At 42.2% G+C, this 18,004-nt stretch overlaps 1 protein-coding gene across 2 annotated transcripts in view; it reads left to right on the top strand.

Annotated features, from left to right (window-relative positions):
* The window catches only part of dspb (desmoplakin b), a 35,802-nt gene extending 18,111 nt beyond the window's left edge, over positions 1–17,691 (top strand). For both annotated transcript variants that reach the window (XM_088005059.1, XM_088005058.1), the window contains exon 24: positions 398–17,691. In XM_088005059.1, the coding sequence (XP_087861185.1) occupies positions 398–17,080 (16,683 nt within the window). In that variant the 3' untranslated portion in view covers positions 17,081–17,691. The remainder of the gene's footprint in view (positions 1–397) is intronic.
* The last annotated feature ends 313 nt before the right edge of the window (positions 17,692–18,004 follow it).

The following is an 18,004-nucleotide window of genomic DNA, read 5'->3' as shown; positions in this document are numbered from 1 at the left end:
GTACTGCAAGGGTTTTGGACTGTCACAGCACTTCACTGTCCCATATGCTTAGAAGCCTTTAATAGCCTTTTATTTGTTGAACTAACCTAATAATCTAAAACATTCCTCTTAAAATGGCCAGGTACAGGACTAAAACTAAGTAAAAAGTTGCTAAATTTAAAAAAACCAAAAAAAAAAAACCTTATAGGACAGGGAAGTCAGGCTACTTGTAAAAATGCATAACTCTAGTTTTTTGTTATTTTTCTTTCCATAGATGAAAAGCGTATGTGTGGTATTTGTCAATATATAAATGTCACAGAGTCAATGACCAAAATGAACAATGTATTTAATCTAATGTAAAAATGTATAAAGTAACTAATGATTTGTTATTGTTTCTTCTTCTTTTTATCTTCTGCAGACACACACATCATTACAGTCCCTTCAGTCCAAGTACAGTGAGATTGTAAGTGAAAAAGATTCTTTGTCGCTGAAATTGCAACGGTTTGAATTTGACAAAGAGCAAATGCTAAGACTACAGGAAGAACTGAACCACATGAAACATTCCCACGAGTTAGAGCTTCGCAACAAGCAACGTCTACAAGAGGACATTGAGAGGGGGAAGAGAGATTTGAATTTTTGGAAGGATCAATGTGATAGCAAACAAAGTTTGATAAGGCAGTATGACACTGACAAGGATATTCTTGAGAAGGATAAGAAATCCTTAAAAAGTGAGATAGAGAGGTTGATGAAAGAACACAGGGAACTTGAGGAGAAACATAAGAGTAGACTATCAGTCCTCCAAAAACAACTGCATGATGGGACAATTGTTAGACAGACCATGGAGACTGAGCTAAAGCAAACTAGAGAGCCTCCAACCCCAGATGCCTCCTCTGTGGTTTTTGATGGAGTCCGCAAGCCAGTCACTGCAAAGCAATTACTTGACTCTGGAGTTTTAGACAAACCAACATATAACCACCTTCTGAAGGGACATAAGACAGTTCCAGAAGTGTCTGCTGAGAAAAAAGTCCTTCTTAAAGGCACAGGGCCAATAGCTGGGGTGATAATTGAAAGTCCAAAAGGTCCAGGGTTTAGCATTAAGCCACTTTTCAAACTGACATTTACTGAAGCCAAGAAAGAAAATCTTCTTCCACCAGATAGCATCGACTTACTTCTCGATGCACAAGCTGCTACAGGGCACATCATTGACCCAAGAACCAATCAGAAGTTAACAGTGACAGAAGCATATAATCAAGGAGTTATTGATGATGAGGACAAAGAGAGGTTACTTGCAGCAGAAGCGGCAGCTGTTGGATACGCTGAGCCTGGCAAAAACAAACCACTGTCAGTGTTTCAGGCAATGAAACAGGGAGTTATTGACAAAAATACAGCTCTGCGTCTGTTACAAGCCCAGGAGTCTGTTGGGGGGATTTTGGATCCTATACTTAGTGTGTTCCTCCCTAGAGACATTGCCACTGAGCGTAACCTCATTGATGAAAGCATGTGTAATGCTCTGAATCAGAGGCCAGAGCTCTATCTAGACCCAGAAACTGAAGAAGGTGTGACCTATATGGCAATGAAAAGAAGATGTAAAATAGAGCCACATACAGGTCTTTGTCTTCTCCCTATTCCTGAGAAAGTGGATCCTTCTAACCTTGTATTTGATGGCGTTCGGAAACCTGTTACTGCCAAGAATCTGTTTGATTGTCAGGTTCTTGACAAGCCAACATATAAAGCTCTTAAAAATGGAAAGAAAACAATATCTGAGGTTTCTGAAGACAAAACTGTTAATTTAAAGGGCACTGGGCCAATAGCAGGTGTTATAGTAAGCGGTCAGCGTAAAATGTCCCTAACTGAAGCAAAAAAACAAATGCTACTGTCCGATGAATGCGCAGATTTGCTACTTGATGCACAGGCTGCTACTGGTCACATAATTGACCCAAAGGCCAACAAAAAGTTGACTGTTGAAGAGGCTTGTTCAAAGGGAGTAGTGGACATAAATGACCTGGACAGATTATTGGCATCAGAAGCTGCAGCAACTGGTTATAAGGATCCTAATAAACCCAAACCTATTTCAGTTTTTCAGCTCATGAAAAACGGACTTATAGATGAAAAGACTGCAATACGACTTCTGCAGGCTCAAGAGTCAGTTGGAGGAATCCTTGATCCTAATTTTAGTGTATTCCTACCAAGAGACACAGCTATTAAACACAATCTTTTAGATAAAAATCTCTGTAAAGCTCTAAACCAGAAGCCTGAATATTATGTTGACCCTGAAACAGAGCAACATGTCAGCTATCAAGCACTGAAAGAAGGTTGCAAGATAGAACCACATACAGGTTTGTTACTTTTACCTATCCCTGAAAAGTTAGATCCTTCAAAATTGATCTTTGATGGTGTAAGAAAGCCTGTAACAGCAAAGCAGTTATTTGATTGTGGGGTACTGGACAAACCAACTTTGAACGAACTAATGAAGGGAGACAAAACTGTTCGAGAAGTATCTGTGGATAAAAAGATACCCCTAAAAGGAACAGGATCCATTGCTGGTGTCACAATAGGGTCTTTAGGAAAAATGAATGTTTCAGAGGCAAAGAAACAGATGCTCATGCCGCCAGAGAGTGCAGATTTGATTCTGGAAGCCCAGGCAGCCACAGGTCACATCATTGACCCAATGACAAATCAGAAATTGACAGTAGAAGAGGCTTGTGCACGGGGAGTAGTTGACAGATGTGATCAAGACAAACTCTTAGCAGCAGAAGCTGCAGCTGTCGGATTCAAGGATCCTCACACTGGAAAATCTCTATCAGTGTTTGAGGCGATGAAGAAGGCATTAACTGACAAAAAGACAGGAGTGCGTTTGTTGCAGGCCCAGGAATCTGCAGGGGGTATTCTTGATCCAAATCTCAGTGTTTTCCTGCCAAAAGACACAGCCATAAAGCGCAACCTTTTGGATGAAGAGCTCTGTCGTGCCCTTAACCAGAATCCCAGGCATTACATTGATCCAGACACAGAGCGTGATGCTACTTACAGTGATTTGAAGACAAAATGTAAAACAGAGCCACAAACTAATCTGCTTCTTCTGCCACTTACTGAGAGGAAAGATCCCTCCAAACTGATGTTTGATGGCGTTCGCAAACCAGTCTCTGCTCGACAATTGTTGGAATGTGGTGTTCTTGACAAACCAACGTTTAACAAGTTGATCAAAGGGGAGAAAACTGTCCCGGAGGTTTCTGTAGATAAAAATATATCTCTAAAAGGAACAGGATCCATTGCTGGTGTCAAAGTTGGATCTTCAGAAAAAATGTCTATTTCAGAGGCAAAGAAACAGATGCTCGTGCCCCCAGATAGTGCAGATTTGTTGCTGGAAGCTCAAGCTGCCACAGGTCATATCATTGACCCAATGACCAATCAGAAATTCACAGTAGAAGAGGCTTGTGCAAGGGGAGTGGTGGACAGACGTGATCAAGACAAACTCTTAGCAGCTGAAGCTGCAGCTGTAGGATTCAGGGATCCTCACACTGGAAAAACTGTATCAGTATTTGACGCGATGAAGAAAGCAATAATTGACAAAAAAACAGGAGTGCGTTTGTTGCAGGCCCAGGAATCTGCAGGGGGTATTCTTGATCCAAATATCAGTGTTTTCCTGCCAAAAGACACAGCCATAAAGCGTAAACTTTTGGATGAAGAGCTCTGTCATGCCCTTAACCAGAATCCCAAACATTACATTGATCCAGACACAGAGCGTGATGCTACTTATGATGATTTAAAGACAAAATGTAAAACAGAGCCACATACCGGTCTGCTGCTTCTGCCACTTACTGAGAGGAAAGATCCCTCCACACTGATTTTTGATGGGGTTCGTAAACCAGTCTCAGCTCAAGAATTGTTGGAATGTGGTGTTCTTGACAAACCAACGTTTAGCAAGTTGATCAAGGGGGAGAAAACTGTCCCAGAAGTTTCTGAAGATAAAAAGATATTTCTAAAAGGAACAGGATCCATTGCTGGTGTCAAAGTTGGATCTTCAGAAAAAATGTCCATTTCAGAGGCAAAGAAACAGATGCTCATGCCCCCAGAGAGTGCAGATTTGCTTCTGGAAGCCCAGGCTGCCACAGGTCACATCATTGACCCAATGACAAATCAGAAATTGACAGTAGAAGAGGCTTGTGCAAGGGGAGTGGTGGACAGACGTGATCAAGACAAACTCTTAGCAGCTGAAGCTGCAGCTGTAGGATTCAGGGATCCTTACACTGGAAAAACTGTATCAGTATTTGACGCGATGAAGAAAGCAATAATTGACAAAAAAACAGGAGTGCGTTTGTTGCAGGCCCAGGAATCTGCAGGGGGTATTCTTGATCCAAATATCAGTGTTTTCCTGCCAAAAGACACAGCCATAAAGCGTAAACTTTTGGATGAAGAGCTCTGTCATGCACTTAACCAGAATCCCAAACATTACATTGATCCAGACACAGAGCGTGATGCTACTTACAGTGATTTGAAGACAAAATGTAAAACAGAGCCACAAACTAATCTGCTTCTTCTGCCACTTACTGAGAGGAAAGATCCCTCAAAACTGATGTTTGATGGCCTTCGCAAGCCAGTCTCTGCACAGCAATTATTAGAATGCGGTGTTCTTGACAAACCAACATTTAACAAGTTGATCAAAGGGGAGAAAACTGTCCCAGAAGTTTCTGAAGATAAAAAGATATATCTAAAAGGAAGAGGATCCATTGCTGGTGTCAAAGTTGGATCTTCAGAAAAAATGTCCATTTCAGAGGCAAAGAAACAGATGCTCGTGCCCCTAGAGAGTGCAGATTTGCTACTGGAAGCCCAGGCAGCCACAGGTCACATCATTGATCCAAAGACCAATCAGAAATTGACAGTAGAAGAGGCTTGTGCAAGGGGAGTGGTGGACAGACGTGATCAAGACAAACTCTTAGCAGCTGAAGCTGCAGCTGTTGGATTCAAGGATCCTCACACTGGAAAAACTGTATCAGTATTTGACGCGATGAAGAAAGCAATAATTGACAAAAAAACAGGAGTGCGTTTGTTGCAGGCCCAGGAATCTGCAGGGGGTATTCTTGATCCAAATATCAGTGTTTTCCTGCCAAAAGACACAGCCATAAAGCGTAAACTTTTGGATGAAGAGCTCTGTCATGCCCTTAACCAGAATCCCAAACATTACATTGATCCAGACACAGAGCGTGATGCTACTTATGGTGATTTAAAGACAAAATGTAAAACAGAGCCACATACCGGTCTGCTGCTTCTGCCACTTACTGAGAGGAAAGATCCCTCCACACTGATTTTTGATGGGGTTCGTAAACCAGTCTCAGCTCAAGAATTGTTGGAATGTGGTGTTCTTGACAAACCAACGTTTAGCAAGTTGATCAAGGGGGAGAAAACTGTCCCAGAAGTTTCTGAAGATAAAAAGATATTTCTAAAAGGAACAGGATCCATTGCTGGTGTCAAAGTTGGATCTTCAGAAAAAATGTCCATTTCAGAGGCAAAGAAACAGATGCTCATGCCCCCAGAGAGTGCAGATTTGCTTCTGGAAGCCCAGGCTGCCACAGGTCACATCATTGACCCAATGACAAATCAGAAATTGACAGTAGAAGAGGCTTGTGCAAGGGGAGTAGTTGACAGATGTGATCAACACAAACTCTTAGCAGCAGAAGCTGCAGCTGTCGGATTCAAGGATCCTCACACTGGAAAATCTCTATCAGTGTTTGAGGCGATGAAGAAGGCATTAATTGACAAAAAAACAGGAGTGTGTTTGCTGCAGGCCCAGGAATCTGCAGGGGGTATTCTTGATCCAAATCTCAGTGTTTTCCTGCCAAAAGACACAGCCAAGACACGCAACCTTTTGGATGAAGAGCTCTGTCGTGCCCTTAACCAGAATCCTAGGCATTACATTGATCCAGACACAGAGCGTGATGCTACTTACAGTGATTTGAAGACAAAATGTAAAACAGAGCCACAAACTAATCTGCTTCTTCTGCCACTTACTGAGAGGAAAGATCCCTCCAAACTGATGTTTGATGGCCTTCGCAAGCCAGTCTCTGCACAGCAATTATTAGAATGCGGTGTTCTTGACAAACCAACATTTAACAAGTTGATCAAAGGGGAGAAAACTGTCCCAGAAGTTTCTGAAGATAAAAAGATATATCTAAAAGGAAGAGGATCCATTGCTGGTGTCAAAGTTGGATCTTCAGAAAAAATGTCCATTTCAGAGGCAAAGAAACAGATGCTCGTGCCCCTAGAGAGTGCAGATTTGCTACTGGAAGCCCAGGCAGCCACAGGTCACATCATTGATCCAAAGACCAATCAGAAATTGACAGTAGAAGAGGCTTGTGCAAGGGGAGTGGTGGACAGACGTGATCAAGACAAACTCTTAGCAGCTGAAGCTGCAGCTGTTGGATTCAAGGATCCTCACACTGGAAAATCTCTATCAGTGTTTGAGGCGATGAAGAAGGCATTAATTGACAAAAAAACAGGAGTGCGTTTGTTGCAGGCCCAGGAATCTGCAGGGGGTATTCTTGATCCAAATCTCAGTGTTTTCCTGCCAAAAGACACAGCCAAGACACGCAACCTTTTGGATGAAGAGCTCTGTCGTGCCCTTAACCAGAATCCCAAGTATTACATTGATCCAGACACAGAGCGTGATGCTACTTATGATGATTTAAAGACAAAATGTAAAACAGAGCCACATACCGGTCTGCTGCTTCTGCCACTTACTGAGAGGAAAGATCCCTCCAAACTGATGTTTGATGGCATTCGCAAGCCAGTCTCTGCACAGCAATTATTAGAATGCGGTGTTCTTGACAAACCAACATTTAACAAGTTGATCAAGGGGGAGAAAACTGTCCCAGAGGTTTCTGTAGATAAAAAGATATTTCTAAAAGGAACAGGATCCATTGCTGGTGTCAAAGTTGGATCTTCAGAAAAAATGTCCATTTCAGAGGCAAAGAAACAGATGCTCGTGCCCCCAGAGAGTGCAGATTTGCTACTGGAAGCCCAGGCAGCCACAGGTCACATCATTGATCCAAAGACCAATCAGAAATTGACAGTAGAAGAGGCTTGTGCAAGGGGAGTGGTGGACAGATGTGATCAAGACAAACTCTTAGCAGCTGAAGCTGCAGCTGTTGGATTCAAGGATCCTCACACTGGAAAATCTCTATCAGTGTTTGAGGCGATGAAGAAGGCATTAATTGACAAAAAAACAGGAGTGCGTTTGTTGCAGGCCCAGGAATCTGCAGGGGGTATTCTTGATCCAAATCTCAGTGTTTTCCTGCCAAAAGACACAGCCAAGACACGCAACCTTTTGGATGAAGAGCTCTGTCGTGCCCTTAACCAGAATCCCAAGTATTACATTGATCCAGACACAGAGCGTGATGCTACTTATGGTGATTTAAAGACAAAATGTAAAACAGAGCCACATACCGGTCTGCTGCTTCTGCCACTTACTGAGAGGAAAGATCCCTCCAAACTGATGTTTGATGGCATTCGCAAGCCAGTCTCTGCACAGCAATTATTAGAATGCGGTGTTCTTGACAAACCAACATTTAACAAGTTGATCAAGGGGGAGAAAACTGTCCCAGAGGTTTCTGTAGATAAAAAGATATTTCTAAAAGGAACAGGATCCATTGCTGGTGTCAAAGTTGGATCTTCAGAAAAAATGTCCATTTCAGAGGCAAAGAAACAGATGCTCGTGCCCCCAGAGAGTGCAGATTTGCTACTGGAAGCCCAGGCAGCCACAGGTCACATCATTGATCCAAAGACCAATCAGAAATTGACAGTAGAAGAGGCTTGTGCAAGGGGAGTGGTGGACAGATGTGATCAAGACAAACTCTTAGCAGCTGAAGCTGCAGCTGTTGGATTCAAGGATCCTCACACTGGAAAATCTCTATCAGTGTTTGAGGCGATGAAGAAGGCATTAATTGACAAAAAAACAGGAGTGCGTTTGTTGCAGGCCCAGGAATCTGCAGGGGGTATTCTTGATCCAAATCTCAGTGTTTTCCTGCCAAAAGACACAGCCAAGACACGCAACCTTTTGGATGAAGAGCTCTGTCGTGCCCTTAACCAGAATCCCAAGTATTACATTGATCCAGACACAGAACGTGATGCTACTTATGGTGATTTAAAGACACATTGTAAAACAGAGCCACATACCGGTCTGCTGCTTCTGCCACTTACTGAGAGGAAAGATCCCTCCAAACTGATGTTTGATGGCATTCGCAAGCCAGTCTCTGCACAGCAATTATTAGAATGCGGTGTTCTTGACAAACCAACATTTAACAAGTTGATCAAAGGGGAGAAAACTGTCCCAGAAGTTTCTGAAGATAAAAAGATATATCTAAAAGGAAGAGGATCCATTGCTGGTGTCAAAGTTGGATCTTCAGAAAAAATGTCCATTTCAGAGGCAAAGAAACAGATGCTCGTGCCCCCAGAGAGTGCAGATTTGCTACTGGAAGCCCAGGCAGCCACAGGTCACATCATTGATCCAAAGACCAATCAGAAATTGACAGTAGAAGAGGCTTGTGCAAGGGGAGTGGTGGACAGACGTGATCAAGACAAACTCTTAGCAGCTGAAGCTGCAGCTGTTGGATTCAAGGATCCTCACACTGGAAAATCTCTATCAGTGTTTGAGGCGATGAAGAAGGCATTAATTGACAAAAAAACAGGAGTGCGTTTGTTGCAGGCCCAGGAATCTGCAGGGGGTATTCTTGATCCAGATCTCAGTGTTTTCCTGCCAAAAGACACAGCCAAGACACGCAACCTTTTGGATGAAGAGCTCTGTCGTGCCCTTAACCAGAATCCCAAGTATTACATTGATCCAGACACAGAGCGTGATGCTACTTATGGTGATTTAAAGACAAAATGTAAAACAGAGCCACATACCGGTCTGCTGCTTCTGCCACTTACTGAGAGGAAAGATCCCTCCAAACTGATGTTTGATGGCATTCGCAAGCCAGTCTCTGCACAGCAATTATTAGAATGCGGTGTTCTTGACAAACCAACATTTAACAAGTTGATCAAGGGGGAGAAAACTGTCCCAGAGGTTTCTGTAGATAAAAAGATATTTCTAAAAGGAACAGGATCCATTGCTGGTGTCAAAGTTGGATCTTCAGAAAAAATGTCCATTTCAGAGGCAAAGAAACAGATGCTCGTGCCCCCAGAGAGTGCAGATTTGCTACTGGAAGCCCAGGCAGCCACAGGTCACATCATTGATCCAAAGACCAATCAGAAATTGACAGTAGAAGAGGCTTGTGCAAGGGGAGTGGTGGACAGATGTGATCAAGACAAACTCTTAGCAGCTGAAGCTGCAGCTGTTGGATTCAAGGATCCTCACACTGGAAAATCTCTATCAGTGTTTGAGGCGATGAAGAAGGCATTAATTGACAAAAAAACAGGAGTGCGTTTGTTGCAGGCCCAGGAATCTGCAGGGGGTATTCTTGATCCAAATCTCAGTGTTTTCCTGCCAAAAGACACAGCCAAGACACGCAACCTTTTGGATGAAGAGCTCTGTCGTGCCCTTAACCAGAATCCCAAGTATTACATTGATCCAGACACAGAGCGTGATGCTACTTATGGTGATTTAAAGACACATTGTAAAACAGAGCCACATACCGGTCTGCTGCTTCTGCCACTTACTGAGAGGAAAGATCCCTCCAAACTGATGTTTGATGGCATTCGCAAGCCAGTCTCTGCACAGCAATTATTAGAATGCGGTGTTCTTGACAAACCAACATTTAACAAGTTGATCAAGGGGGAGAAAACTGTCCCAGAGGTTTCTGTAGATAAAAAGATATTTCTAAAAGGAACAGGATCCATTGCTGGTGTCAAAGTTGGATCTTCAGAAAAAATGTCCATTTCAGAGGCAAAGAAACAGATGCTCGTGCCCCCAGAGAGTGCAGATTTGCTACTGGAAGCCCAGGCAGCCACAGGTCACATCATTGATCCAAAGACCAATCAGAAATTGACAGTAGAAGAGGCTTGTGCAAGGGGAGTGGTGGACAGACGTGATCAAGACAAACTCTTAGCAGCTGAAGCTGCAGCTGTTGGATTCAAGGATCCTCACACTGGAAAATCTCTATCAGTGTTTGAGGCGATGAAGAAGGCATTAATTGACAAAAAAACAGGAGTGCGTTTGTTGCAGGCCCAGGAATCTGCAGGGGGTATTCTTGATCCAGATCTCAGTGTTTTCCTGCCAAAAGACACAGCCAAGACACGCAACCTTTTGGATGAAGAGCTCTGTCGTGCCCTTAACCAGAATCCCAAGTATTACATTGATCCAGACACAGAGCGTGATGCTACTTATGGTGATTTAAAGACAAAATGTAAAACAGAGCCACATACCGGTCTGCTGCTTCTGCCACTTACTGAGAGGAAAGATCCCTCCAAACTGATGTTTGATGGCATTCGCAAGCCAGTCTCTGCACAGCAATTATTAGAATGCGGTGTTCTTGACAAACCAACATTTAACAAGTTGATCAAGGGGGAGAAAACTGTCCCAGAGGTTTCTGTAGATAAAAAGATATTTCTAAAAGGAACAGGATCCATTGCTGGTGTCAAAGTTGGATCTTCAGAAAAAATGTCCATTTCAGAGGCAAAGAAACAGATGCTCGTGCCCCCAGAGAGTGCAGATTTGCTACTGGAAGCCCAGGCAGCCACAGGTCACATCATTGATCCAAAGACCAATCAGAAATTGACAGTAGAAGAGGCTTGTGCAAGGGGAGTGGTGGACAGATGTGATCAAGACAAACTCTTAGCAGCTGAAGCTGCAGCTGTTGGATTCAAGGATCCTCACACTGGAAAATCTCTATCAGTGTTTGAGGCGATGAAGAAGGCATTAATTGACAAAAAAACAGGAGTGCGTTTGTTGCAGGCCCAGGAATCTGCAGGGGGTATTCTTGATCCAAATCTCAGTGTTTTCCTGCCAAAAGACACAGCCAAGACACGCAACCTTTTGGATGAAGAGCTCTGTCGTGCCCTTAACCAGAATCCCAAGTATTACATTGATCCAGACACAGAGCGTGATGCTACTTATGGTGATTTAAAGACACATTGTAAAACAGAGCCACATACCGGTCTGCTGCTTCTGCCACTTACTGAGAGGAAAGATCCCTCCAAACTGATGTTTGATGGCATTCGCAAGCCAGTCTCTGCACAGCAATTATTAGAATGCGGTGTTCTTGACAAACCAACATTTAACAAGTTGATCAAGGGGGAGAAAACTGTCCCAGAGGTTTCTGTAGATAAAAAGATATTTCTAAAAGGAACAGGATCCATTGCTGGTGTCAAAGTTGGATCTTCAGAAAAAATGTCCATTTCAGAGGCAAAGAAACAGATGCTCGTGCCCCCAGAGAGTGCAGATTTGCTACTGGAAGCCCAGGCAGCCACAGGTCACATCATTGATCCAAAGACCAATCAGAAATTGACAGTAGAAGAGGCTTGTGCAAGGGGAGTGGTGGACAGACGTGATCAAGACAAACTCTTAGCAGCTGAAGCTGCAGCTGTTGGATTCAAGGATCCTCACACTGGAAAATCTCTATCAGTGTTTGAGGCGATGAAGAAGGCATTAATTGACAAAAAAACAGGAGTGCGTTTGTTGCAGGCCCAGGAATCTGCAGGGGGTATTCTTGATCCAAATCTCAGTGTTTTCCTGCCAAAAGACACAGCCAAGACACGCAACCTTTTGGATGAAGAGCTCTGTCGTGCCCTTAACCAGAATCCCAAGTATTACATTGATCCAGACACAGAGCATGATGCTACTTATGATGATTTAAAGACAAAATGTAAAACAGAGCCACATACCGGTCTGCTGCTTCTGCCACTTACTGAGAGGAAAGATCCCTCCAAACTGATGTTTGATGGCATTCGCAAGCCAGTCTCTGCACAGCAATTATTAGAATGCGGTGTCTTTGACAAACCAACATTTAACAAGTTGATCAAGGGGGAGAAAACTGTCCCAGAGGTTTCTGTAGATAAAAAGATATTTCTAAAAGGAACAGGATCCATTGCTGGTGTCAAAGTTGGATCTTCAGAAAAAATGTCCATTTCAGAGGCAAAGAAGCAGATGCTAATGTCCCCAGAGAGTGCAGATTTGCTTCTGGAAGCCCAGGCAGCCACAGGTCACATCATTGACCCAATGACCAATCAAAAATTCACAGTAGAAGATGCTTGTGCAAGGGGAGTGGTGGACAGAAGTATTCGAGATAAACTCTTAGCAGCTGAAGCTGCAGCTGTTGGATTCAAGGATCCTCACACTGGAAAATCTCTATCAGTGTTTGAGGCGATGAAGAAGGCATTAATTGACAAAAAGACAGCAGTGTGTTTGCTGCAGGCCCAGGAATCTGCAGGGGGCATTCTTGATCCAAATCTGAGTGTTTTCCTATCAAAAGAAACTGCTTTGAAATGCAGTCTTTTGGATCAAGACCTTGTTCATGTACTCACACAGAACCAACAGTGTTATATTGACCCAGACACAGAGCATCGTGTTAGCTACGGTGCTTTAAAGAAAAAATGCCCAATAGAATCTCGAACTGGGCTGGTGCTTCTTCCTCTTGCTGAAAAGAAAGATCCTTCCAAACTCATGTTTGATGGCGTTCGCAAGACAGTCTCTGCGCAGAACTTATTCGAATGTGGCATTCTTGATAAACCAACATTTGAGAAGTTGATCAAAGGGCAGAAAACTGTCCCAGAGGTTTCTGTAGACAAAAAACTATTTCTAAAAGGAACAGGGTCTATTGCTGGGGTCACAGTTGGATCTTTAGGAAAAATGTCCATTTCAGAGGCCAAGAAAAAGATGCAAATGCTTCCAGAAAGTGCAGATTTGTTGCTGGAAGCCCAGGCTGCCACAGGTCACATTATTGACCCAATAACCAATCAGAAATTGACAGTAGAAGAGGCTTGTGCAAGAGGAGTGGTGGACAGAAGTATTCGAGATAAACTTTTAGCAGCAGAATCTGCTGCTGTTGGATTCAAGGATCCTCACACTGGAAAATCTCTGTCAGTGTTTGAGGCAATGAAGAAGGCAATAATCGACAAAAAGACAGCAGTGCGTTTGCTGCAGGCCCAGGAATCGGCTGGGGGCATTCTTGATCCAAATCTCAGTATTTTCCTCCCTATTGAAACTGCTCTGAAACACAACCTTTTGGATCAAGACCTTGTTCATGCACTTAAACAGAATCCTGAATGTTACATTGACCCAGAAACAGAGCATAGTGCAAGCTATGGGTCTTTAAAGAAAAAATGCCCAACAGAGCCTCGAACTGGTCTGATGCTTCTTTCTCTTGCTGAAAAGAAAGATCCCTCCAAAATGATGTTTGATGGCTTACGCAAGCCAGTTTCAGCACAACAGTTGTTGGATTGTGGTGTTCTTGACCAATCAACATTTAACATGTTGATCAAAGGAGAGAAAACTATCCCAGAGGTATCTGCAGATAAGAAGGTTAATCTTAAAGGGACTGGTTCCATTGCTGGTGTAAATAGTAGCACTCAAGGCAACATTTCTTTTTCAGAAGCTAAGAAACTGAAGATCATATCAGAAGACAGTGCAAATTTACTGTTGGATGCCCAGGCTGCCACAGGACACATCATTGACCCTAAAACAGAGCAGAAATTGACTGTAGAGGTGGCATGTATCAGAGGAGTGGTGGATTTTAAAGACCAAATTAGGCTGTTAGCAGCTGAAAGTGCTGCCATTGGCTTCAAAGATCCTAGTTCAGGAAAGTTAATGTCATTGTTTGAGGCCATGAAAAAAGGTTTAATTGGTGAGACAACTGGCCTAAATCTTTTACAGGCCCAAGATTCAGTTGGAGGAATTTTAGACCCCAATCTTAGTGTATTTTTACCTAAAGATGTAGCTTTAAAGCGAAACCTGTTAGATGAAAAACTCATTCATGCTCTTAAACAGAATCCTCCTTGTTATCTTGACCCAGAAACTGAACACAATGTCAGCTATGGGGCGCTGAAGGCAAAATGTAACACAAACACTCACACTGGTTTACATATTTTGCCAGTGTCAGGGAAGCTTGACCCCTCCAAATTATTTTTTGATGGTGTCCACAAGACAGTCACAGCACAGCAGCTCCTAGATTGTGGAGTTCTGGACAAACAAACATTTGACCAACTAATGAAAGGGAAGAGAACTGTTTCAGAGGTTTCTGTAGATATTAAAATGTTTTTAAAAGGGACAGGATTAATTGCTGGTGTAGCTGCTGGGCCTCTTGGACAAATGTCCTTCACAGAAGCAAAAAAACAGAAAATCATATCATCTGACAGTGCTAACAAACTTCTTCTTGCCCAGGCAGCTACAGGTTACATCATTGACCCCAGGACAAATAAGAAACATACAGTAAAAGAAGCATGTGCCAGAGGACTAGTAGACAAAGAAAATGAATCAATATTGTTTTCAGCTGAAACTGCTGCTATTGGGTATCAAGATCCAGATACTGCCAAATTTCTGTCAGCTGGCCAAGCCATGAGAAAGGGAATAATTAACAAAGACACTGCACTACAGCTCCTTCAGGCTCAGGACTCGGTTGGTGGAATTTTGGACCCTAGTGTCAGTGTTTTCCTACCAAAAAACATTGCAAAGAAACGAGGTCTTATTGATGAGGAACTCTATCAGGCACTGAATAAGTCTCCCAAGTGCTATCTAGACCCAGATACTCAACAACCAACTACATATGCATCACTGAAGACAAAATGTAAATCTGATCCCAGCACTGGACTTTTGCTTCTCCCTAAACCTAAACAATCAACTATAAGGGGACTTCGAAACGAGGTGTCTGTCATAGAGCTGGTAGAAGCAAAGTTGTTAAGCAAATCAGATGTGGATCAGCTGAATGCAGGCAAACTTACAACCCAAGACATTGAGGATCGCCTTAGGCCATACTTGGGAGGTTCCACTTGCATAGCAGGGGTTTATGATGAAGCCAGTAATAAAGTCCTATCAATCTATCAAGCTATGAAAAATGGACTTCTGCGGCCTGGCACCACTCTAGAACTACTTGAAGCCCAAGCTGCATCAGGTTTCATGATTGATCCTGTCAATAATCTCTTTCTGACTGTTGCTGAAGCCTACAATAAAAGGCTTTTTGGGCCAGAGTTTAAGGAAAAACTGCTTTCAGCAGAAAAAGCTGTTACCGGTTACAAAATGCCTGTAACAGGTGAGATAATCTCCCTCTTTCAGGCCATAGAAAATTCTCTAGTGGAGAAGGGTCATGGCATTCGTCTGCTGGAGGCCCAGATTGCCAGTGGAGGTATCATTGATCCCCAACACAGCCACCGTATTGATGTGAATATTGCATATGGAAGAGGCTATTTTAATGAAGAAATGAATAAGATCCTGACTGACGAAAGTGATGACACTAAAGGTTTCTTTGACCCCAACACAGAGGAAAACCTGACCTATCTGGAACTTAAAAAACGTTGTATCTCAGATGAGAAAACTGGGCTTATTCTGTTGCCAATCATAGACAAAAAGAAGCAGGAGTCAAGCAAAAAGAACACAGTAAGAAAGAGGAGAGTGATAATTGTGGATCCAGAGACTGGTAAAGAGATGACAATACGTGAAGCATACGACAAAAAGTATATTGACTATAACACCTACCTGGAGCTGTTAGAGCAGGAATGTGAGTGGGAAGAGATTACTATCACTGCTCCAGATGGCTCCATGCGGTTTGTTATCAATGACAGGTCAACTGGAAGACAATATGACATCAATGACCTGCTGGAGAAGCAAGTCATTGATCAGTCTGTTGTAGAGCAGTATCGCTCACAAGCTATCACCATCAATCAATTTGCAGATATCATCTGTAATCAGGCTACACACAAATCATCATTATCTTCATCATCATCATCATCTGTATCATCATCAAACTTAATCCCAGAACCATCAGGAAAATTATCAGTTACATCTTCATCGTCATCAATGCTATCCACTTCAGGAACTTCAGCTTCTTTAAGCTCATCTTCAGTAACATCATCAACCTCAAAAACATCAGTAGTCCCTGTTCCATCGATTACATCATCTTCCTCATCCTCTTCTTCATCAATGCTATCCACTTCAGGAATTTCAGGTTCTTTAAGCTCATCTTCAGTAACATCATCAACCTCAAAAACATCAGTAGTCCCTGTTCCATCGATTACATCATCTTTCTCATCTTCTTCATCAACTGTTGTATCGAGGCCATTATCTCCTACAGTCACCAAAACAACTACGACAAAAACTACCACAATCATAGAGAAACGCTCATCATCCAGCGTTGTCGCTGAAAAATGTTCAGACTCCCTGAAGCAGGAATCCCATGTATCGATCACTCTGTCCCCTCCTCTTGAACCAGTTGGCGAGGTGGAGCCTGTAGGAGCCATTTTTGACACAGAGGCATTAGAGAAGATTTCTATCACAGAGGCTTTAAATCGGGGTCTAGTAGATTCTATCACAGCCCAGAGATTGCTTGAGGCCCAGGCTTGCACTGGAGGAATTGTGAATCCCACAGATGGCAAGAGGGTCAGCATACAAGAGGCTTCCCAAATGGGTTTAATAGCTAATGACATGGTCACTAAACTAAAACCTGCCCAGAAAGCCTATTTTGGTTTTGAGGATTTAAAAACCAAAAAGAAGTTGTCAGCTGCTCTGGCCATAAAGGAAATGTGGCTACCATATGAGGCGGGGCAGAGATTTCTGGAGTTCCAGGTTGCAACAGGGGGGCTTTATGACCCAGAAAAGGGCTGTAGAAGAAGCATCGAGGATGCTTTGAAAATGGATTGGCTGGACCAAAGAACGGCACAAAAGCTCCAGGATGTCAAAAACCATACAAAAAATTTGACATGTCCCAAAAGCAAACTTAGAATTTCTTACAAAGAAATCCTTGATAACTGTCTAGTTGAAGAGGGCACTGGGGTGAAAATGCTTCAGGCATCATCTATATCTTCTAGAGGTATCAGCAGTCCATACAATGTTGCTTCAGCCCCGGGATCCAAGACAGGATCTAGAAGTGGTTCACAAAGGGGCTCTCGCAGAAGCAGTTTGGATCTGGGTTCATCATTAACACAATATAATTTAACTACCTTTACCAGCTTTTCCTCTACCAGATAAATCCATAAAATGCAGAGGCTTTTACATTTATCCACTTTTCTTGCAAATTAAGTAATCATTTTTACAATATTGTCAGTGTGTGGGAATTTACTAAATATTTTCTCTCTGTGCAGTAGAAATGTTTTTCGTTCTTTTTCTTTGCATTTGGTTTTATTTTGTCTTTGGCGCTTCAAGTAAAAGATATGAAGAACACTTACAGAACAGATTTATGACAATCAACAAAAGTACTATTAACAGCCACCTTAAGGTATTTGGAGAGTAAATAAATGTGTTATGATTATAATTGGTATCCTTAAAAAAATCTTAATTATTGCCATATTTGTTTTTGCATGCTCTGTTTCAAAAGTATTATTTTCCAAAGTTTCATGGAATATGGCTAACTTCTCAATTTGAATAATTACTATAATCAGCTTTTGTTTTATGAATCATTGAAATATGATCTATGTTTGTTTTCTGGGGTATATGTTTGTTGACATTATTGGTTTAATGGTTTTATTTTACTGAGCAATTTTTTTAAAGGATTCTGTTTTCTGATTAGCACCATATACGCTGTTTATTTTGTTACCATCATTTATTAAAGAAGAGTTTGTACTCTTGTGGATTTGAAACCATCTTTGTGCGTGGTTCTTCTTAAACAATAACTCAACACATTGAAGACATATTTATCCTCTTATTTTATGTGTAATTTACTACTTGTTCCTCAGTTTTACTAAAACTAATTTGTTAATTAGTTTTAACAAATTTAGATTTTGTTTACAACAAAATATGTGGTTTAATCTTCATACAGCAACAGGAGAAATGTGAGAAGTGCTTAAAGACCACAAATTGTATTGAAAGGTTTTGTCAGGTCAATAAGCTCTAAACAAATTTCACAATTATTTTAGATGAATTGTTAAACTTGTTATGTATTCCAAACACCATGTC

Source organism: Poecilia mexicana, unplaced genomic scaffold (genome assembly GCF_051168715.1).
Source record: "Poecilia mexicana isolate PSO_F unplaced genomic scaffold, ASM5116871v1 scaffold_4, whole genome shotgun sequence".
NCBI lineage: Eukaryota > Metazoa > Chordata > Actinopteri > Cyprinodontiformes > Poeciliidae > Poecilia > Poecilia mexicana.
The sequence above is the reverse complement of the archived record's forward strand: the minus strand, read 5'-3'. Positions and strand labels throughout refer to the sequence as shown.